Raw genomic sequence first — 24,214 nt, 5'->3', positions numbered from 1 at the left:
CACATATTTCTTGCCTGGTGGGCCAATTTTACCATTTGTAAAAGGGGAAAAGACGAGAAAACTCCTACTAATTTCTTCAAAATTGAATGGTAGTTTCATGGAGAGTTTTCATTTAATTTATGTGATCAGATTGTGTTAAGTAGAACCAGATTGTGAGGTTAAACATTTCCGTATGTTACAAAGGCCCAGAACTTTTCCTGAAAGGAGACACCATTCTGAACTCACAGACATTACCTGCTGCTTCTTGCTGCAACTCCACCCAGTTTTTACCCTTGCTGAGTCCTATGTGTCACATGTAAGCACATGCAGGAGACATTGTTCCCTCACCTTCCTGTTGCCTAGTAGGACCCCTACCTCTGCCATATTCAGAGACCCTCCCCCAGTTAACCACATTTTTTTCCCAGTGATTGACACTTGCCTTCCTCCTCTGATTATGGAATAAAGAAATAGGTAAACGCAGGGAAGGAAGGCAGAGTTGACAAAATTCTGGAAATCTCATTCTTGGGCTAGATCCACCCTAAGCCTAAGGGGATCTATAAACACTTCACAACTCACCCCTTGTTGATATGACATTTTGGTGACTATAACCATCCCCTCTTCATTTTATGCTCCAGAAGCTTGTGAGACCTCAATGAGTCATGAAGAATCTTAAATTCAAATCCAAAGAATCCAAAGTGATGATAACAAAAAACAATAATTGATATCTGAACAAAGGTTAGTATTTGACAATGGATAAAGATTGGTATACCTTCCCTTCCTCGGGGCTTTGCTGACATGAATTGTGAACGTCGTCTTCTCTTACTAATTTTCCAGGCCAAGAAGTCAGTCCTTTGAATTGGCCCCAGACCAAGTCGCCAACGTTGAACGTCCTTGGTCTATAATGTATCAACTCATTTGAAGAGGGGGAGTCTGGATTCCTTAGGTCATCTTCACTACTGATGCTTTTAGCGTCTGAAGGGCTAGGCACACACCCATTAATGCTTTTGGCATTAAAGTCTCCATTGTAATGGATGTAGTCTTTGACTAGAGAACTTTCTAAACTATTTGAGGAACTCGGAGACTGCTCCTCTAGGACTAGGTCTTGCTTTGCAGTGCTTAGCAGCTCTCCAAATCCCCGACTCTGTCGAGGTCTGTTCCCATTAATGTGCGCACATCTTTCCACAGTGTTCTCTAGTCTCTCCTTAAAACTCATCATAGTTCTTTTGTAGTTATTATACCTGAAATTTTCCTCCAAAATTTTATCCCCTTGACAGTTTCTTGGTGGTAACAGTATTGGGTGCTGCTCCCCAGGCAAAAATGGCAGTGTAGAGACATTGTTGGGCCTTTCATGACAAGGACTACTATGGATATGGCCTGGATGATCTAAAAATTCCTCATATTTCCACCTGTTTCTCTCTCCTCTGGGGCTTTGCTCCCCATCCCACTGTTTTTTGGATGTGTGACAACTAGCTGACTTGAAATACTCAAACCCATCTCCTTCATTTGAGTTTTTGCCATGGTCTAGATTCTTGGGCAGCCGAGCCCCTCTTGCATTCCTCAGCCTGCCATCATGATCAACACCTCCCATGTTCCGCCCATGAATGACCGCACTGACAGCACTGGACAGGTTTAGTGGGTCACCAATTGAGGCAGTGAAGGCACTCATGGCACTCAGAGCTGGAATAGGGCTGATCTGAGTGGTACTGTTGACGGCAGTGGTGATGACAACTTGCATTCCTTTGCTGGCTGCATCAACGACTGCTTTGTAAATGGCATCTACAGAAGCATCACCTTGGCCACCCATGACGAGTCCATCCTTCACCTGCTGACCAAGAGCTGGGTCGATCCTTGGTTGCAGCTCACAGGGTGTATCTGGGAAAGGTGGAAGTGTAGTGTTTGGATTCTCAGGAAGTGCCGTAAGCCCCGGCTGAGTGCTTATTCTTTTGTTTAGGAGAGCTGCATCTTCTTGCATTCTTACCTTAAAGAAATGGACAGGAAGCAGTGAGAGGTGGAGAGAGAGAGAGAGAGAGAGAGAGAGAGAGAGAGAGAGAGAGAGAGAGATTGATTGATTTAAAGGCCTTGAGGAGAAAGGCCATAATTTTAGGCTTATCAAAAAGATGAGCAGATCTTGGGCTGGGGTTGTAGCTCAGATGGTATAGTGCCTGCCTAACATGTGTGAGGCACTGGGTTCTATCCTCAGCATCACATGAAAAAGAAGTAAATAATCATGTTGTGCCCATCTACAACTAAAAAATAAATAAAAAATAAAAAGATAAGCAGATCTAACAAGAAAGGAAATATAATAAACAAGACTCAAAATTAAAAGAAAAAGTCACCCCACATAGAAAAGCTTACATCTTGTTCATGTTTGAGTACTGTTTCTTTGGTTAACATCATTTAACATATTTTCTTTCTTTTTTAATATTCTCTAGAAAAATTAAGCTTGAGGTGGTTGACACTAGATGTTTTCAGATGATGACCCACTTACTTTGTGAGATTAAAGGTCTTTGCAGCTTGGGTAACAAGTCACAGGTAACCAAACCAAAAGAACCAGATTTTGAAAATTTTAGCTCACTGATTTTTAACTCACTGATGATTCTATTTAACTAAGTGAAATACAATCTATAATAAAATAAAGAAAGTGAATAGACTCCTTTCTTAATGATAAAATATTTTGATGATATGACACTATATTTTGAAGATTTCAGATGGGCTAATAATGCTAACTCCTCAACCTCATCAAGCTGTTGGCTAAGAGATATCCCCATGCTGACAATGTGACCATGGCTTACTGCAGAAATGATTCTGAATTGGGGAGAGTGAAGGGAGAGAATGCTTATAGAGGAGTACATTAGAATTTTAGAACAGGAAGGAGGAGTACAGTTTGACAAAGTCCTCAAGGTTATTTGAATCTCATTAACATCTATCTGAAAATTGCTCCTCCAGACCCTTGATATTTTGGATCTCCCCTACCCTGAAATGATCACTCCCTTTCTGCTTCTATGCCCTTTCTAACTAAACTACAACCTTGGATCCAACAACACATCAACTACTCTCTTGCTATTATCCTCTTGTCTATTACCAGATAAAAATCTCAATCTTGGATCATTTCAATTGCCTCTTTTACTTATATCTACACTGAGGGTGCTGGATACCTTGTTGATAGGAATTTATGGCTTTCAACCTCCACTGTGGGCCATTGCTGCCCTTCAATCCTGTGATCTTCTCATTAGATATCATTCTTACTCTCCACAACTATTCAAATCTTCCTCTACTTCTTCAGGCTGGTGGCTATGCCATCTCCTGCATTATTCTTAGTGAATGACCTTACTTAGAGCATGCAGCCTACCAGATAAGAGTTCTCATATTCTCTTATACCTCTGATACTCCCTGCTCTGTGATAGCACACATTTCTCAGCAACTATACCTGTCCTCTGTCTTGTCCTATTTCCCAGGATAAGAGGGGCTCCTTCTGTGCTCTGTGGGTAAGCTCTCCATTAAGGCTTTGGATGCTAAGCCCTCTCTCTCTGGTATCTTGCCTCATTTGTTATTCCTTCTCTTCATGCTCAGTCTCTCACTTTTGTGGCTCTCTCCTTTGGCATTTAATCATGTGCATGGCTTCCTTATTTTAAAATTATGTTCTATTTGAAGTTTCCCCATGGAGTATTACCCTATTTCTCTTGTGTTTTGCATAGTTAAGGTTTTGAAAACGTAATCTACACTCTTTTTTTTTTTTTTTTTTTTTTTTTGGTACTAGAGATTGAACTCAGGGGCACTCAACCACTGAGCAACATCACCAACCCTATTTTGTGTTTTATTTAAACTGAATTGCTTAGCACTTCACCCTTGTTTTGAACCTGTGATCCTCCTGCCTCAGCCGCCCAAGAACCTGGGATTACAGGTGTAGGCCACTGGGCCTGGCATAATACACACCTAATATTCCATTCACCATTCCATCTATGGCAATCTGGTTCCTGCTCCCATTACTCTACCAAAACTACATTGGTTAAGTACTAATAGCTAAGTCTAGTGAATTCTCTTCAGGCTTTATCTTGCTTGCTTTTTTTGGTGACATGGTTGAACACTTCTTCCTCCTTTCTGAATTATTTTATTATATAAGATACATGTGAATATTTTATTATTGTCAAAAGAGATAAAAGCTTTCTACATCACTGTTCTGCACCCCAAACACCTACTCCACTCCTATTCCATTCCTTTTTCAGAAGTAAGCAGTGCTGGAGCACTCCTTGCAGACACTTTATTTGTTTATTTTTTTGGGGGGTGGGAATTGAACCTAGGACTTCATGCATGCTAAGCAAGTACTCTATCACTGAGTCACATCCCCAGCCCTTGCAGACTTTTTAATATGTTAAAATTGTGTAGGTGAATTGTAAAGGAAACCTAGTTTCTTTCCCCCTTCCTTCCTTCCAATTCCTTTGATTCAAAATGAATGTAATTTTACTGTAGTACTGTTTTGGCAATAGAGCAGTATTGAAGTCGTTAGTCTCACAGATTTTTTCCATATTGGATTGTTTAAGTCTAGTTAACCTTTTAAGTTATTAGGTAGATGGATATATTATAACACATTTAACTATTTTCCTTCTGATGGATACTTAATTCATGTAATGAAAATTCTGGTATGCACCATTTTGTTCACATTTGAAGATTTCTCTTAAATGGAAACATAAAAGTTGAACTTCTGGGCACAGAGATATGTGTATTTAAAAACTTTATATACTGCCAAATTACCCTCCTGCTTTCAAACAGACTAACAAAAGAGTGAGAAAATCAATTCCATCACACTCTTGTCAGAAATAGATACATCATTTTGGTGGACACAGCATTTTAATTCGTATAACTTTGATTATTATTTTTGTATTTTATTAATAAATTATATTTCACTTTCTATGAATTATCTATATGTATTGTTCATTTTTCTAAATCAATTATCCTTTTTTGTTCTTGATTCATAGGAGTTCCTTCTATATTACAGGTGTCAATAATTTGGTATATATTATATAAATATCTTTCTACCAGTTGGTTGTCTAATTTTGTTCAGAATATCCTTGATATTATACAGAGATTTAAAAGTTTTATGTAGTCAGCTCTGTTACTTCTTTTTCTTTTGACTTTTTGGTTTTTTGTTTTGCTTACAGAGCCTTCTCTCTCTCTCTCTCTCTCTCTCTCTCTCTCTCTCTCTCTCTCTCTCACACACACACACACACACACACACACACACACAAATGTGTGTGTGTGTATATAATATATATATATATATATATACACATATTTAAAATCTTATATATTTTCTTCTTATATTTATTTAGTGGTACTTCTTCCATCAAACCCCTTAATCTATCAGGGATTAATTTACTTTGTAGAAATAAAAGACTATATGGCAGAAGCCCAGGATCAGGGCTGAAAGCTGAGCCTGGAGAAGTGAGGTCAGTGGGTATATTAATAAGGATGAGGGTCCTAATCAAGAGTGCAATGAGAAAGACAAAAGCATTTAAGAGAGTAACATTCGGAGTTTCAAAAAAGACTACTACATAAAACAAAATTACCTTTGTACAATGGACTGGCCTATTGAATAATACTCAATATTGAGAAATAACAGTAAATAGATATAAAAAGGTATAAAATCTACTTTTTTCACTCTTTCCCCCCAAAGTAAATATTTAAGCAAACCCAGACATTGGTTTCTACAAAAGTGGAAGGTGAGTACCTGGAAGTTCTGAAACAGACAAGCCATGGGGTTATTGTTAGCTGGGCAAGGAACAGTGGACTGTCCTTGGAAGGCCTGGAGATTCTGGTACCCTTGGAGAAGTTGCTGTTGTTGCTGATTTGGAGGAAACATCTGATTGTTGTTTAACAGCGACTGTAGATGAGTCAGTTGATGGTTATTCAAAGTATTGTTTATTGATGACATATCACCTACAGTTTGAAAAACATAAATACAAGTCAATGTGATCCTTCAGAGATCCTATGCCTGTCTTTGTACCTGAGAATTCCTAAAACAAAACTAGAAGCTGAACTTAATGGGTAATTCATTTATTCATTTCATTTCATTTCTTTTTTTTTTCTTCTCAAAGTCTTACTAAGTGGTAAGGAAAGGGAAGCTTTATTATTTAGTTTTATCTTGCATAATTAGTTTTTGGATTTTATATCATGCAAAGATTACTTAGAAGTTGCTCTATTCATTAACTAATCCTTATATATTGAGTGTCAATGTTATGTGATTTCTTGGCTCTCTTTTTATGAGAATGTCTATAATTAAAGGTAGAAATTAGTCCTAAAATATTTTAATAATCATACATACTTGATCAGATAACTTAAATGAGTGGGTCTGATCAGGCCTTGTTTATAAAATTTCATTATTAAGCCATAATCATAAATAAATACCACCAAATAAAATTAGAGATTTAGTTTAGATAAATGCATTTTTGTTTTGGAGTACAAGGTAAGTCACCTAAAATTAAAATTGTAAGAAAAACTAACAAAACAAAATAATTCATTATCACAATCTTTAAAAAACTATCATATAATTAATTAGCATTATTTAATAACTAAATTTATATTCAAAATTGTTTTGAAAGTACTGAAATTATTTTGAGGACAATTTCATAGAAATTCCCCTATAACTTGAAATATGTAGATTTGTGATGCTACTTAGATTTTTTAATTACAATGATTTATGCCAGATAAAACTAATTAGTATTATTAAAGATGTCCGTAATATCTAGAAACATATTTTTTTTTACACACTGAACATGGCCTTGACCACATCATGTGTATTTGCATATGCTTCTGGACTTTATGGACACCATCCCTATGTTTTACATTATAGTTACCTGCATTCAAGAGTTAAATACGCTTAACATCATTTTCTAACTCTTTGAGAGAGGACAATGCATAAGAAAGACTTTGTTTTTAAGCCACAAACATCTAAAAAGAATAATTCTGAGGAAATCTAGCAACCGCTAGAGGGATTGTTCCTTGAACTTGGATAGACTTTAGCTTTCAGTGTTTTTATGCCTTGTTTATGTTTTGCTGGACAAGTGTTTAGATTTGTTTATTTAGGGTTCACCTGGAAAACACTTCCTCAAGCTGTTTCCAGTCACCGTGCAGCTGCTCATACTAACCCTGTGATGCCACACCAACTAAAATTGAAATAAAAATTATTTTTAAGATGTACCTGTGCTTTATTATTTGAAAAATAAGATGCTACTTGGCTTAAGAGAATGATGGGTAGGTTAGGTTTAGGTGGCATCAGAATTAGAAGAGAAAGCAGGTTAAAATAATATTTAGTATTGCTAGAACAAGGGAAAAGGAAAAAGTCATTCTCATGTTTGTATAACTATGGTCATGTGGGGTGTTGTTATATTTAGTTCCTTAAGCTGTGACATAACAAAAACATTTAAAAAAATAGTGTGATAAAATGGAATTTTTAAAAAGGAGAAAATAGAATTAGAAAAACGTTTCTTTTTAAAAAATTTGTGAAAAAATTTAACTTACCAAGCAGACCTGTCCCCAGTAGAGGGTTAAGTAGCTGTGGCACCACAGAGTTACTGTTGAGTTTAGCTGGACCAGGTGTATTCCCAGCATTATTAGATATATTCAGCAATGTTTCGGCCATTGACACCACTGCTGTCCCACCAAGTGTTGAGACAGTCAGTGCTGCCACTGCTGATGATGTAGTGGTTGTGGTAGTGGTTGCCTGGGAGGAGGTTGCTATGGAAACCTCTGGATGATTAGCGGTGTTGGCCGATGCCGAGTTCAGAACACCTCCCAACAGCTGGGGATTCAAGGCCATTAATCCTGAGGCCCCAGTGACAGCTGGGAGGAACAGGGGGTTAAAAGTAGTGTCACTGCCTGCAAAGCTTGGTAAAGGGTTCCCCAGGGGGCTGGTTAAAAGGGTCTCAGCTCGGCTGTTGTCTGACTGATTGCTTGGCAAATGGTCTGGTGGGGCTGTCATCTGTGTTAATGAGGGTAAAGGGGTATTTTGCTGTTGCAAAAGATCTGAGATGGTCAGATTGAGAGATGGCAGGGGAAGCATGGCAGCTGCTTGGGCTTGGTTCTGAAGCAGAGCAGCTAAGAGCTGAAAGTGAACAGGTTGTAATACCTGCCCATCCATGTCACCGGAGAGAAAAGCTAAAGCAGCGTTTACATTCGGGTTGAGAAAACCTAAAGGGTGGAGGTTGATCTCAGACTTGCCTTCTCCTGCTGAAGGCTGGAGGATATTTAATAGATTCTGGTTTAGGAGATGCTGTTGATTCACTGGCAAAGAGATAGGTAGAGAACTGAGGAGGCTGGGGTTCAAGGGGTGTGGAAGATGGTTGTTTGAAGTGCTGTTGGGTGGAAAATGAAGTGCGTGCTCCTGGCCAACAAAAGGAAAATCACTCCCAATGGGCAGCTGACTCTGCAGTGGGTTTCCAGCTGCGGTGGTGACGATGACGCCATCTTGAAGAACAGATGTTGTCTTTGTGATGGCGGGGTGATTGGTGCCAGCTATGGCTATGGAGGATGATGGGCCTGAACTGCCTAAAATGCAAAAGAAAGAAAGAAACCCTGTTAGTAATTATGGATATAAAGATACATTTCAATTTATTTGTTACATGGCATCTTCATTGGTTGTAACTAGATTAACTGTATCAGAGATGATTTTATATCTCTTACTGGGAAAAATAAACATGTTAAAAAAGTGTGGCATTTAAAAAAATAACTTGTTGAATTTCAAATAGCTTGTTTTTCACAATTAGACAGGGTGAAGATGGGAGAGTCTTTTGTAGTTTATTCAACTGGGGAAATAAAAGTGCAAAGCTTCACTTTTGAAAATATATATTTTTCATTTTTAAAAATTTCCATTTTTATTTGTAAAACTAGTACTTAGTTTTAATGGAAAAAACCCAAACCCTCCACAAATCTAGAATGTATGAAAAAGTATAAAGCAGAATATAAAAGCACTTATGGAAACAATGACTATTAATATTTTAGTTATATAGCTTTCAGGATTTTCCCTGCCTCTGTGTGTGTGCGTGTGCGTGTGTGTATATATATATTTAAATAAATTAGTATCATGCTATAATGCTATAACTTTTTCATTTATCCACATACTATGACCATCTTCCCATCTTAATTCACATAGAGCTACAGAATCATTTTACTAGTGCCATGTATTGATCTATACACAATTTAATCAACCCACTCATGAATGTTTTGGTTGCTTCCATTTTTTTTACTATTATAGGCAAAATTATGATAAACATTTTTATTAATATATCTTTGCCATTTTGTCCTATTATTTTCTAATGATAGATTCTTAAATGTGGAATAGCAAGGACAGAAAGATTTCCATATTTTAAAAGCTTTGAAGACATATTGTTAAGCCCTTCAGTGAAATTGATCAATACACTCAGTTTACATTCCTACAAACAGTGTAGGATAGTGCTCATCTCTCACCAATATTCTATTTTATATTATTTTTAACAACGAATAAGATGATTACTGATCTTTACATTCTGATAGTATAAAGATACTTTGTTTTTAAAATTCCTTAAATTACATCAGTCTAATTAGCATCCAAATAGCATTCTTATTCTTGAAAGTCTTATTCTAAAGATGAAAATTCAGATAATTTCTTAAGATTGTATTAGTGATTTTCAACCTAAGCTACACAATAGAATTATAGACAGAGAATTAAAAAAAAAAAACACACCTAAACAATCCAATACCTGTGCTTAAACTTAAACCCTAATCCACTGAAAAATTCATCTCTTAGGATACAGCCAGGCACCAGTGTTCTTTGAAATCACCCCAAGTGATCAAATGCTCAAGGATTGATGGAGTTGGGAAAGAAAAGCCCACATTCTACTAAAAAGGGATCTACAATCATTTTTTGGTAAAAAGTCTCCCCTAAAAAGATGCATTATTAACTGTAATCATATGTTTAACAAATATTTTGTTATTATAAGCATATGCTTTTAATTTTATTTTACAGTAATAAACACATATATGGTATAATGAACAATACCAGTGTCATTGAAAAACTAAAATAACTGGAACATTTGACCATGTTACCATCGAAGCCAGATCCAAATACACAGAAGTGTTTCCTTAGTTGTAATATTAGTATCTATATAATTTTATATTCTTCATTTTTTACCCTCTAGAATGACACAATTTTTCTACTTTTTGATGTATTAATTTTGTAATTATACTGTTCACTGTGTAGTAATTGAACTGACTATATTTATTAAGACATTCTGATAAAGCTTGGCATTTATATTTCAACTTTGCATCATTATATTTAACATGGGGATGAACATCTATGTACATATTCTTTGCTACCACTGGATTTTTTTTTCCTTAGAAAATATTCCATCATTGGCATTATTGTTGTGAGAATCAAAAATAAGTGAAAAGTTTGTAAGGTGTAAAAATCTATATAAATACAAGGAGTTATTCTTCTAATTATTGCTGACAGTGGTAGTCATTAGCAGTGATGACCTTAGTAGTGGTGCTGTTTAACAGAAGCAAAAATCAGTATATCTGAGTCACTTCACAGAGTATCTCCATAACAAGGATTTGTAATTTTCCTAATTTGTCATAATCTACTTTTTTTAAGCTCTCAGTGTTTTATTTGAAGAATGAGGTAAAAAAATCTCCTTGAAAAAGTATAAATATTTATGAAATATTATCATGAAATAATGACTATGTTCACAAAGATTAGGGTAAGAGGACATCCCAAATGCGAAGTTGGCATATGATATACAATTCTTTAAATATTAATTCATATTTTTTACAAAACAATCAACATCTTAAATATTTCATTGCTTTTTCAATCATACTGTTATTTCCATGTACAAGTACTGTGCATTATTTGCATTTGGAAACCATCTTTTTAAATGAGCTTGTAAAGTCTTATTTACTAGTAATCACTATCAGTGACAATTTTTCCTACCTGCTAAATAATAATGGCATACTTAAATGCAGAGATCACCATTCCTCTCACCATAGGCAGAGCTCATTTTCAAAATACTGTAGCATACAAATTGCAAGGCTTTGTAGATGAAAGTTTTCCTTAGAGGTCACTATTCTTTATTATCCTTAATTTGCAACAGAAAAGTATCCATATTTATGATTCAAGGAAGGAGTCATTTGGGGATAACATTATTTTAAAATCTCTCCATCTGAATATTCTTGAGGAATTACAACTAAAAAGTATAGTATATTTTTGTCTTATCAACAAGATGGTAGTGGATAACAAGTGTATTAAAGGTAATATATAAATCAAGATGTATTTTTCATTTTCTTTAATTTTCAACAAATCAATTCAACAAATAGTTACACTCTGCTGTACAATAGGATAGAATGGTGATACGAATTTTTAAAAACTTGCCATTTCCTCCAGGAACTCAGTTTAGGCAAAGCAATATAGAAAATTTCCTTTTTCCTTCCTAATATATATTGAACATTTTAATAAATTAGGAAATTTGAAAGTGCTTTCCACATATTAGCTAGTGTAACTATAATGCAATATACTAAGAGCTATAACAGGTGTATAGAGCAAGGGACATTATAAACTAAAGATGTCTCAAAACTACATAAGTAATAATATTTGATCAGGGACTTGAGAAATGAAAAGGAGATTAAAAAGGGGTTCTTAGTAGAAGCAGAATAACTTTAAAAAATATAGATAATGTGGATGGAAGGTAATGAAGAGTCAGTCTTGTGTTTCCCCAAAACAAAGAAACATGACTGAGAAGGTGTGTGGACTCCCCAAATCCCAGCTCCCTCTGCCCACAGTTAAACTTGTTGCTTTGTGACAACATTGAAGAAATCTGAGGCCATTTTCTAAACCATTAAAGGGAAGAATCATTTCTTATCTTCCTTTTTAATTTCAAGCCTCCACACAATCTCTGACACATGGCTGACAAAAAAATATTTGTTGGTTGAATATCTAGTAAGGTCATAAAACCTGCACTCAATTTCTGGGAATTAGATAATTTGATGCTCTGTGTGTAGGTATGTGGAGAAAGTGAAAACTCACTTTATAGTGTGTTGGTCTAATTTCAGGAGATAAGGCACAATGGGAAGGTCATGGGTGGAAGTTGACAAATTAGTTCAGAAGGCTCTCAGGTAGTCTGAGTTAAAAATTCCCTTACAGAAGGAGAAGTTGACCCCAATATACTCTGAATTCTTAGTTATTCATGATTGCTCAATTATGAGCAATCATGAATAACTTCCAAAAGGAACAAGAATTTGGATGAATTTTTATAGCTGGAGGGGAAGCTGGAGATTGTTTACTCTTGAACCACTTAATCTTAAATAGGCACTATCTGGTGAACCTATTTCATAGTTCTGCATAAAAACCTTATGGTGTGTTGAAGCATATGGGGAAAGTGTTGTGTTAAAAGAGTTTTTTTTTCCCATCCAGCCAACATGTTTTGTGCTTAATCTAATGAAAGAAATAGTGGCTAAGAATTTTCTAAAAAGTAAATTATCCATTAAATGTTTAGCAGTTAAATAATCAAAAGGTGGCTGGGATTCTGGAACAACTTAGTCCTTTAATTAGAAATAATGATTATTTCACACCAGTCACCATAAACTGGCACTTTCATTTTCTAAATACTCTAGATATACATGGCAAGGCTTTGTAGATGAGTTTTCCTTAGAAGTTACTATTCTTTATTGTCCTTAATTTGCAACAGAGAAGTATCCATATTTATGATTCAAGGAAGGAGTCTGTTGCTTTTAAATAGTAGGAGAGAAGAATGGAAAGTCACCCAAATAAACTTAGTTGTTATTGGGGTCACATGCCTAGACCCCCAGTGATTGAGGTGTCTTGCCTGATGAGGAAGCAGTGGTAGTTTTCCCAGTGGAGGTAGATTTCTGAATATAAACAATATCTACATAGATTTACAGTTTTTATACATATATGTGTATTTGTCTATGTGTGTCTTTACAGAAATAGCATCAGAAGCTTTTAAAGGAATTTTCCTAATATTAATTCTTAAGATGTTTTATTTGCTTTGGTTTTAGACTTGCTCTTCAAAACTAAGGCAACGTGTGTGCCTCTTTAAATTTATTTCTTCTTCCTGCATTAACATTCTTTGAGAAAGTCATTATTTATACTGTGCTAAACTGTTATATGGCTTACTCTTAAATACTGTTACACATGACTTTGTATGTGTGCAAAAAAAGGGCATGAAGTTCATACCAAGCAGATCAATATAGTATCTAAGAAATGTTATTATACTAGTTTGATCTATATATCTTCAACTTAGAATACATATTGGTTTATGCCCAAATGCTGATTTTTATTTTTACCCATAACCCAAGAATGTAAGAACTGAGTCATATACAAAGAATTCTTTCACACTTGACCTTTATCATTTGCTCTAGTAAGTGTACTTTACACTTACCAATGGTCAATTGTAGTCATTAATAGAAATAAGTGCTTCTAATGGGTATATCTCTGTATTAGAGCACTTGTCTGGCACACTGCACCCTGGGTTCAATCCCCAGCAATGTAAAAAATAAGACAATTGAAAACAAGAAAATAAATGCTCTAGAGATAACAGAACTTAGGATGGTCTAGTGGTCTAATAAATGTTTTTCAATCTCATTGAAATGGGGATCTTTATATTTAAAGGACTGATTTTGAATAATAATAAATCAGAAGGTAACTTAAGAGAAGTCTAGATCTTCCAATAAGACATGATTAATATTCTCATGTCTTAGTAACAGAGCATGGTAATATGCATTTATAAAAACAAATCAACCTCCATCTTTGTGCTTTGGACTCCACTATAAATCCCTAATATTCCTTCTTTCCAATAGAAAGGAAGACTTAGTGACTAGTAGCTGGTCCCAAAACTAAAGCACACAGAAGGTAGGGAAGACAGAAGGGAGCAATGGCAATGTTTGGGGGAGACGCTGTCCTCCCACAATAGGACCAGCTTCTGGGGTCGGGAAGGGAAGATGGGATCCAGCTTAAATCTAGGGAATGACCTCCCCGTAGTTATGACGACATGGAGGAGGTCAATCTTGTGGTAATAATGAAGTTACAAAAAGAAAAAAAAATCCTGTGACTGATCATGTTGTTTACTTTGCTAACATAGAATAACTCTGAAAACTGCTGAAAGTAATTTAAATATGCTTGAATTTTTTTTTCAGATTACTCAAATAATGAAGTTTTTGTTTTTAAAAAAACCCCAAATGCCTCTTTAATCCCATTTTTCTTAGTATGTATTATGAAGTCACAAGAATTGAGAGGTTAAATCCCTAACTTGGTGGGATTTCTGTTTTCTGACTATGCATGAATAATAGTTGAAATACTTCATGAATGGCAGCTGGACATATTACCTTATTTTGTTTAAGGAGTGGAGAATGCTGTTTCTAACATGGCCATCTTTGTATCCTTCTATGATATCCCATTTTATCTGCAGTGCTACAACAGTGCCTACCACATCCTAGGTGCTCAGTAAATGACAAATTATCTCACAAATATTCTAAAACAGTTTTGAGACATAGTAGTGGGATGCAAAATTAGTTTAGTATGCCCCAACTAGTATTTTTTGATAAGTGAAATAAAAAAGAAAATAAAATAGAGAGAACATTGCATAGTTACTTTGTGGAAACTGTTTGTGATAGTTTAAATAGATGATATGTCAGGGGTTGCTAAAATCATTTCAGTATGTCTTGACTGTCACAGAAAAAGAATGTGATGGAATGGGACTGAAAGTATCAAAGTACATCATAAGTAATAAGTATTTTTTTCATGAAAATTTTGTTATGCATTAAATATGTATGTCTAGTGGACTATAATACACGTTAATTTCTTATTGTGAGAAAAAGTTGAAAAACACTGCTTTGGGACCAGGCCTCTCAATCTTTGGGGAATGAAGTTGTGCTCCAGGAAGCATCTGAAAGGGGTCCCTGGGGGTTCGTCCAACAGAGGAGCCCTGCTCTATGTCTGATGAATATTCTCTCTTGTACCTGTGCCCCTGGGTCTTGAATAGATACTGAGCTTCCCTGGGCTAGTTCCAACACCAGAGATACCTCAGAGATTCCTCCAGACTTCTGTCTATCTAGTTCCACTCCTAGTTAATAAAAGGGTAAGTTTTTACTTTGAATTTGCAATAAGTATAGTAATTAAAAAAAGATAATCCTTCCTCTACTGTTTAGTTGGCTGGCAATGTTTAAGTTCCTAGAAAGTAAGAACTTCATGATTTGAATTATTTAGTACAACATGCATGTGGAAATGAAATCCATTTTGATGATGCAATAGGGTATTTTTGAGCATTATTTATGAGTCAAATTTGTGTAGCGCTGACATTACTCTCTAGAATGTAGGCATTTTTAAAAATTACTTAAATGTTTTTGGGCTACTGGATTGTAGGAAATAACAGGTTAGGTATTACCTAGAGAACTTAAAGCCTTTTATTGGCTTTATAAGTGAGCATAACGTATGGCAGTGGAATAAAATTCTCCCAATTTGCACACTGGGGCAATTTATTTCTTGAAAGGTACAAAATAGATAATTGAATCAACAAACATATCACACCACTCTGAGTTCTATTATCACCATTGATTACATAGACTCAATGTCTAAAGTCAAACATATTTTAACTTTTTCTTTGTACACAAGGAAACATTTAACCTGGAACATGTAAACAAAACAAATGGTTTAACTCTGATATTAGGAAACCTTCTTAAACAGCAAGACATTGCCTGTAGTAAAAATATCTTACAGCAAAGAAGAAATGGCTCATTTTGCAAAAATTTAACTAAAAGAATAGACATAGGTTTTTATCACACATCCCAGAATTTAATACAGTTTTGTTGTCTAGTTAAATAACAAGAGCACAGAGCAAATTTTAACCTATAAGCCTTGTGCCTCAGAAGAATAAAATCTAGTTATTCAAAAATTTGGTGGAAATACTTTCAATAGTGTCTATTGTTATTAATCTAGTTAACCACCTTCTATGAGCCTCTGCCTCTTTCTTCAGTCTACATTAGTCTGTATGAGACTAGATGATTATTTCCACACAAACTTCCCATACTTTGAGAAGGCTAACATATAGTATAATTTGCCCTTGGACATTTCATCCCTTAATATTTCTGTACTTGTAGGCTCATCTAGACAATGTAGGTAGGGGATGACAAGTTCCCTTATTTTCTCTACTGGCATGTTCTGAGAATAAATAAACACAAGAACAGAAAAATTAAACACATTACTTTGTAGTCTTTTACCCAAAGCATTTTTTTTGTGGTCTCAACTATTTCATTGTCTTATACCTACCATTTCAATGGCTGTCCTGAGTTTCAAATGTATTTTGTGCTGAAAGAAAACACTTGCTTTTGCAGAGTTTAAAAATATACACATATATTTATATAAATACTCACGAATATATTCATTGATAGGTTTATTTATATTCTTATTAGTCAATGTATATATTTAAGAGTTAAGGCAAATGTTTTAATTATTTCCTCATTTGTCATAAATCCATACTCTGTCCCCTCATGATTATATTTTCATGTGCTGAAAAGAGTTGATTAAATGTTTTTATTAAGGAAAATAGGATATAAAAGCATTTTAAATGAAAAGGTTATATTTAATGACTTTATTATATTGGAAGGAGGAAGATTGTTATTAAGAAAGAATGCTACTAGAATAATCTAAATCTTTCTTCTTTGAAAATTGTGAAACATCACAGGGTCATGGGAGGGACACATTGCTGTATGGATGCTGACTGGGCCAAGTCCCCTACAGAGGCCAGGGTTCCCAGCATAGGTGTTTTAGTGACGTGGTTAGCAGGTGTGCTGTAGCCAGAAGCCCCAGGAAGCATGGGCCTTTTGAAGTCTGCCAGTCAAGGGCACTTGATTTTGGTTCCCTCCATATATCAAAACACCACAGGACATGAGCTGGAACCACTGAAGTACTGAAATTTGTCTCTCTTTAAAAACTGAAAGTTGTTTGAAATGTTTACTGCTGAAGGATTTTGAGCATATGCCTGCGTTCAGCAGTTTGTTTGGACTGTGATTTAGGAACTTTGGGGTTTGGCTGCCACATTCACCAGAGCATTAGAATTTGGGGCATGTCACCAAATATCCTCCTGTTAGTTCTTCATCTGTTACATGAAAGTATTAAGCTTGACTTGCAATTTTATATTCAAAAAGCTAATAGGACCCTATACACATTACAATCCAGAGTATTGAGCAGCTCTAGTGAAAAGCCATTCTGAAAACACCAAATAGAATTAATAAAGCCCCTAAGTTTTAGAAATGATTTCTAAATATTTCATATCTTTATCTGATTTTGTCACAATCTTTGCCCCTAATTCCTCTGTTTGAGTTGTATGTTTTAAATGTAAATAATACAGAACTCATATATAGACCTAAGACTCAATATTTGGAGTTTTAACAATAGAAAAATCATTTTAAAAAGAAGTTTTGAAAATAAGTTACCAATCAAATTAAGCATTTTCAGAGAAAGTAATTTCTTGTTTCAACGTCTTAATGTGATGTTTCTGAATTGCTGCTTAGGAGAGTGAATAAAGGCACTGAATGGAGAAGGTCACCTGAGCTGTGTCTAGGCTGTTAGCACAGGGTGCAGTTGGACGTGTTACCTGTGGGTCTCTTTCACACTTACTATGCTACCAGTCTTGGAACAACATGATTAGTATCTGCACAGTCACCTCTTTCAAAGGTCTAGTGATAGGCCACCCAGTAGGAAACCCATTCTTATCTGAGTGAGGTGATAACTCATTGACAGAAAGGTCCCCAACTATGATCCATGAATAAGGGCAGTTCTCATGATATTTTGGATATTTCTTCTGTAACTGACAAAAACATTTAATCATTTTGTGCTATAATAGTAGAGTTCAAAAATTGATATTGTCTAACAATACATCATAAATTTATAAATGTGGCTTCTAACATGTATTGATGTGCTTCAATTCATATTCTATTGAACATTTTAAAAGATTTTGAAATGGAAGTAGAAAACAATTATTTTTGTACACTAAACATTACAGATGAAGAACTTATACAGCTGGGGAAAAATGGATTTTAGAATCAGATGAACCTGAGTTCAAGTCCTGATTCAGTTACATTTGATCCTGGACAGTTAAATTTTCTAAGGCTCAGTTTCCTTTTCTGGAAAACAGGGACAATAAAATTCTATACTCTGGAAAACTGTACAGATTATAAATAACACAGGTAAACCACTTGGCACATAGTAGATACTTAATGACAGCCATTTTTCTTCTCATATATTACTGTTGTAGTAGGAATACCTAGAAAACCTCTTACAGGGATAGCTGTGACTGTCACCTGTTGTCTCATTCTGGATGCCCAGCCTTGGTGCTTAATGATTATTTGATGAATGAATAAATGTCAGTGTGAACAGATATTTAGGCCAGGTGATTATAAGAACAGTACATTCAATTGACACAATTTACTTCATAGCAAAAAGAAACATGCACTAAAGATCTCTTCAATATTTAGCTCATCAAAAGAGTTACATTAATTAGTAACTCAACCCATTTTCATAACCAGCTGCACAGCAGACCTAAGTACATTACTTAGTATTTAATTTTATTAGGTTAAATAGTTTAAAAATTCTTACTAACTTAGATTTTAATTAAACATATGTTTTCAGGTTAGCTTGAGCATCATTGGTCACATCATTTCATTACTAGTCATTTATTCTAGTTCTTTTTTAGTTATATATATGCTAAAGCTTCTCTTATATTAATATCATTTTAACCTTTGTGCTTTGATACCATCATGACTAGCAATTGAAGTCAGATGTTTTACATAGATACATGGGACAGAAAAATAAGTGACCTTATTTTATCTTATATAAAATAAGCCTAAAGTTGGCATCAGAAGAAACAAGAATGTTAACAAACATTGGTCTTTTCCGTTATGGATGAATTGAAATATATCACTAATAAAATACATATACTTTGCACATATGAATTTTGACCTGAAATTAAGTAAATTGAGGTAAGGGGTATGAAAACTCTCAAAACTACATCATATAATGAGACTACCAATGTCTCATCAAAATGATTGAATGTGTGCTCACTGAATATGGTACATTGTTAAATAGTTATAGAAATCATGTAACTTTAATTTTCTATATGTATAAGATTAAATTTTTGTGTAGAATTAATGAAAAAGGAGTCAGTGAACAGCTGGAAGCCCCTTATGGGATAACAATTCTGTTAAACACATAAAAAATAAAGGTTCATAAGATTCCTTAAACTAAGAATATCAAGAAGGCACTAATAATTTTGAATATCTTCTAAACCTTGTATTCTTTTAACACAAGAGGTCACTGGACAGTTCTTCATTAAATACTGACATCAACACAGAACATAAAACCAGGTTGTGAAAGATGGCAACACCAGGAAGAAAACACTTTTGGTTTTACTACAGCAATAGACATGTAGAGTATCCATTTTCAGCATGGTGGTGTGATACAGTCCACAAAATCTAATGGTAGTTGATTAGTAAAAGCCTTAGCAGTTTTCTCATTTCCAGGAGCAATCTGGTTTTTAAAGCTTGCTGTTCTCAAATAAGAATTATAATAACTCTGCAGTCATCTTTTATTGCCTCCCTGTCATTTCCCACAAATCTGAAATCATTAGTGTTGGGCTCTTAGTAGTTTTTCTAATGTTTTCATGGTCAAATTTTCTGAAGTCTCAACGAATTCATCTCTTTAGTGCTTCCATACAGTTTTTATAATGATTTCTGAGGACTCTATTGCACAAAACATAGTTCTTTTTCTAATGTGTCTACTTTTACATAAACTTGTCTCCTTCACTAATAGTGGGTGAAGATTTACATTAAATTTGGGTTCAAAAACCTTAGTGTCAATGGTAAAATAATGGTTTAGTTCTATAAGAAAATTTAAAGCAATTTCAAGATCAAAAATTCTGGAAATCAGGTTTTCAAGCCTTTTTATTAGAAAACTTAAATTATTACTTTTTTTAAAAAAAGAAATAGCCAATATTCATTTTTGAATTTTCTCAAACAAATTATAATAAAGGATAGCAAACTAGGATAAGAAAACACATTAGAAGACAGCTTCCTACTTCATACAACTTCTAGTTACTTTTTCCTATCCATCACCTATTTCTGTTCAGCAGCAAGAAATATAATATCCATTTATTTTTGCCTTTTTGGATTTTCCAAGATGAGCTTAATTTACCTGAATACAAACAAAAGCAAGGGGAAACGGCTTCTATATTGGCATAGACCAGGACATGTCTCATAACCAGAAAACCCTGCTTTCTATGGCTTTTTTTTTTTTTTGCAATTTATAGTCCATTGGTTATAAAACCAACTAAAAGTTGAACAATATTCAAAATGACACAGATTGATAACAAATAACAGAAACATATGGAATCCCCTTAGCTATTATTCTTTCCAATAGACAAATCCCTACCATTCTGTAAATAAAATTATAAATACTAAAGAAATGAAGAAAATTTCACAATGGGGAAAGGATCATTTCTTATAATAAATATTTTGGTACAAATTTAAAAAAACCGTAGAAAAACTTAGTACCTTTGGGTACTTTTTTCTAATAAAACCATACCTGCTTCAGAACTTGTTTGATTATAGCTGCTAACAATGCTGTTTGGTATCACTGGAGTGGAGGACGTTGAAATTCTTGACTGAGGTGGATTGGGATGTAATGAATTTCCTAAAGCCATGCCCGACTGACTGAGCATCCCACAGTTCCCGCTAGCCTGAATCTGATTTATTAAACCTGCAAGATGGTGATTGGGGACTGGACTGTTACTGTGAACAAAGTTAGTGTTTGCATTGTGGCAGTGCACGGCTTCCCCTCTTAAAGGTATGTTCTGTGTCAGTGAATTCTGAAGAACACTGGAGTTCATATTGGGATCTGTAAAATGCAGCTGGTTAGCAGAGCAAGGCAAAGCAGTATTTGAGCCCCCACAACCCGGGGTACTATTGCTACTCAAGTGAGAGCTTTGACAACTCATAGACTGTAGTAACTGAGACATTGAACTGATGGGAAATGAACCCTGACCCTGCTTCCTCAGCAAGTCGGGTCCAGGTTTAGGAACTGCAGAACTATCCATTTGAGACTGTCTTAGCAAACTCAACACTGTGGTAGGTGGCTGTTTTCTTTTCCGTAATGAGTCTTTTTGCTGAGACATCAGCTTATCTCTTAGTGCTGCGCGACCACTTTGCCCTTCACCTGTTGGGAGAAGCATGTTGGCAGTAGGAGGGAACATGGTGTTTAAAGTGCTATGTCCTTCAGTGTTGCCACTGCCGGCAACAGCTCCAGAATTGCTACTGCTGCTACTGTTGTTACCAGCAAGTTTGTTTTGATTTGCTAGCTGTGCTTTGGCTGCTGCTGAGAGTAAACTACTTGCTGGAAAGGAGGCAGCATTGTGCTGGTTCAAGATCTGATTTAAAGGCATTCCCAGCAAACCAGGCTGACTCTTTACAGAACCACTTCCGGCAGATGCAGTAGGAAAAGCTGCACTGCTTGGGGTATTTAGTACATTACTCATTCCAGCAATTAATGGGTTAGGGATATCCTTGTACTGATGATGTCCATCGGACTTGGTAGAAGGGCTTGATGGCATTGATGGCCTTGGGGACCCTATAGTTGACCTTGGTGACCTGGGTGGAACCTTAATACCACTACAAGTGGCCTGGGGTCCTACAGGTGGCATCATGAAATTTCCATGATCTGATGATGTGGAAGATGAGCGTGATCTTTGGGGCGATGCCTCAATCCTTCCAATTCCAGTCCCCATCATGTGCACTGGGGATGTCACTGGAGAAGGGGACAAGGAGGTTGAAGCTGAATGTGGAACTCTTTGTACATGACTCCCATGATTCATATGGCCAGGTTTTACAGTTGGCAAAGGGAGATTACTTGGCAAAGGAACAACAGCAGGAGGCATGCTTACATTCATCACAGGTACCTGAGAGTGGACATTTGAATGGAAACTGGTTGGATTAATGATAACAGGGTTCTGATTCACTGGTTTACTAGGAATAGGGTCAAGAATGCCAAGTGGATCTTTCTCAGATGTTAATGGCTTTTTCTGAAGAGCACAAGAAGGTGGAGGAGGGGGTGGTGGGCCTTGGGGTGGTTTGTGGTGAAACATTGCTCGTGGTATTTCCATATTAGTTGAAAAATTACACATTGGTTTTTTCATTACTGGACTCTTTGTAGTCAAAGTTGGGGAAAGAGGTATATTAGTCCTTCCAGCCATTGCACAGGATGACTGTACAGGAGAACCATGTAGCATTACTGAAGGTGGAGAAAGAGGAGTCCTATTCAGGTGAATAGGACTAGAATTGGGAGCTCCATGAAAACCAGGATTATTTCTTGTGAAAACATCAGGGCTTCCAAGTGGGTCAGTCCGTGGAGAGATTGAACCATCTCCATATATCTGGGAACCTGATGATGCTGGGCTTGGCAGGCCTCCATGGCTGCCACGGAATGGAGATTTCTGTCCGTGTTCACTGCTGCCCAATCTCTGCCGGGGGTAGACAGGGTGGAGTTCTTGTTGCTGGCTTCCAGGCAGTTCTTGTACATATAGCCTTCCCATGGCATTTGACGATCCAATCATCAACTTGAAAGGATTCTTACATTCAGGCATTACAGAATTTGTAATTCCTTCATGAGACTTATTTCTTATTGATCTTGGAGTTGCTGCCCGTGAAGGTACTACTGGAGTTGCATCTGATATGAAAGAGAAAAAAGATTCTGTTAATAGTTTTCTTTCTTTTGTGTTGGCAGGGAGGAAAGGAAGGAGGAAATCAGGAAGAAATAGGAAAAAGGTCATCAGGAAATACAAATTTGCAAATAAAAATTATGATTCTATGCAATGAAAAAAGGTTCTGCAAACAGCTACCTTAAACTTTGATTTAAAAAATGTACTTTATTCTCCTTAGTTGACCAAAGATTCTCAGTAATTGTTCATTAGTCTTGTTTACCTCTTTTCTGTTGAGAAAGCCTAGGCATCTAAATCAGTACATACTGACATCAGTCATCCTAATAAGATTTAGAATATGCAAAATCAAGACTGACAGCCCAGATGGAAGTGGTGATGTTACTATCTTATTGGATTTAAAATTTTTGAGTGCACAGTTACAATTGGAAATCGTAATCTGTGTGACATATTTATTTTCTTGTATAACTTAAATGAATATTCATTTCTATAAGAAAATTTGTTACTCTATAAATGCATCTATTACCTTACTGAAACCTTCTCTGGACAGCTACAGTAATATTTCCTTATCTCAACATTTTCACTCTGAGAGAGTAAGACTCTTTATTTTTGTGAATTACATGAATGGGACTCTGCATCTTTTAAAATAGGAATGATAACAAGAATAAATGCAGTGATATTATAATCATTCTTAGCTTCATGATGTCTACAACACTGTAACACTATAATTTCTTTGCCCTTTGTCACTGTTGTCAAAATGGCTTTAATCAACCAATTTAGGTAAGAGATTACAAATCTTTTATTAGGATAGAATTCTAATGTAAAATTCAATGGAGTGCTAAAACCTTCAGTACTGGGCTGCTATTGAGAATTCTCTTTTTACATGAATGCATTTCTCCCTCTCTGGCTTTTTGGAATCCCTTCAGTTCTTTTGGAGATCAGACAGAATAGAGGCAACAAAAGCAAGCTGGTTCATCATACAGAATTTTCACTCTATCATGTCAGAATTCTAGGTTTCAGTTTCTAAGCCCCTACGGATGTTTAACTCTTTCATGAAGTTGTACCTTCTAAAACAGAGATGGCAAATAAAATTTGTTTCATATGCCAATTCCCATCAATTTATAGAGGCTGGTTACAGAGCTGTATTGAAAAGGATGCTAAGCTTAGATGGACTCTGTAAGAAAATGTCAATGAGTCTGTCAGGTCACAGGAGATGAAAGTCATACCCTTCTTACTATATATTTGCCATAACTCTTTATAGACCAAAAACATATTAGCAAATATACTTAGATTCATTTGCAATCAGAGGTATACTTATATAAAAGGTGAAATGCACATTTAAGATAAATACTTCTACTTGCTAGATAGTATACAGATGAAATCATATAATAAGGATTTTTACAGTAGTCAGTCACAACCTGGGACATACAGAAGTCAAGGTAGAGTACATTCAAGTAGAAAGCAGTGAACAGATATTTTCTTGGAAAATGCAG

At 35.5% G+C, this 24,214-nt stretch overlaps 1 protein-coding gene across 1 annotated transcript in view; it reads right to left on the bottom strand.

Moving 5' to 3' along the window:
* The window catches only part of Mbd5 (methyl-CpG binding domain protein 5), a 402,700-nt gene that overhangs the window by 21,486 nt on the left and 357,000 nt on the right, over positions 1 to 24,214 (bottom strand). The window contains exons 13-16 of the mRNA XM_077802477.1: positions 20,597 to 22,732; positions 7,495 to 8,520; positions 5,705 to 5,913; positions 749 to 1,957 (exon numbers count right to left, since the gene is read on the bottom strand). Coding sequence (XP_077658603.1) covers positions 749 to 1,957; positions 5,705 to 5,913; positions 7,495 to 8,520; positions 20,597 to 22,732 — 4,580 coding nt within the window. The remainder of the gene's footprint in view (positions 1 to 748; positions 1,958 to 5,704; positions 5,914 to 7,494; positions 8,521 to 20,596; positions 22,733 to 24,214) is intronic.

The sequence above is a fragment of the Urocitellus parryii genome, chromosome 1 (assembly GCF_045843805.1).
Source record: "Urocitellus parryii isolate mUroPar1 chromosome 1, mUroPar1.hap1, whole genome shotgun sequence".
Classification (NCBI taxonomy): Eukaryota; Metazoa; Chordata; class Mammalia; order Rodentia; family Sciuridae; genus Urocitellus; species Urocitellus parryii.
This window is presented reverse-complemented; position numbering and strand designations above follow the sequence as displayed.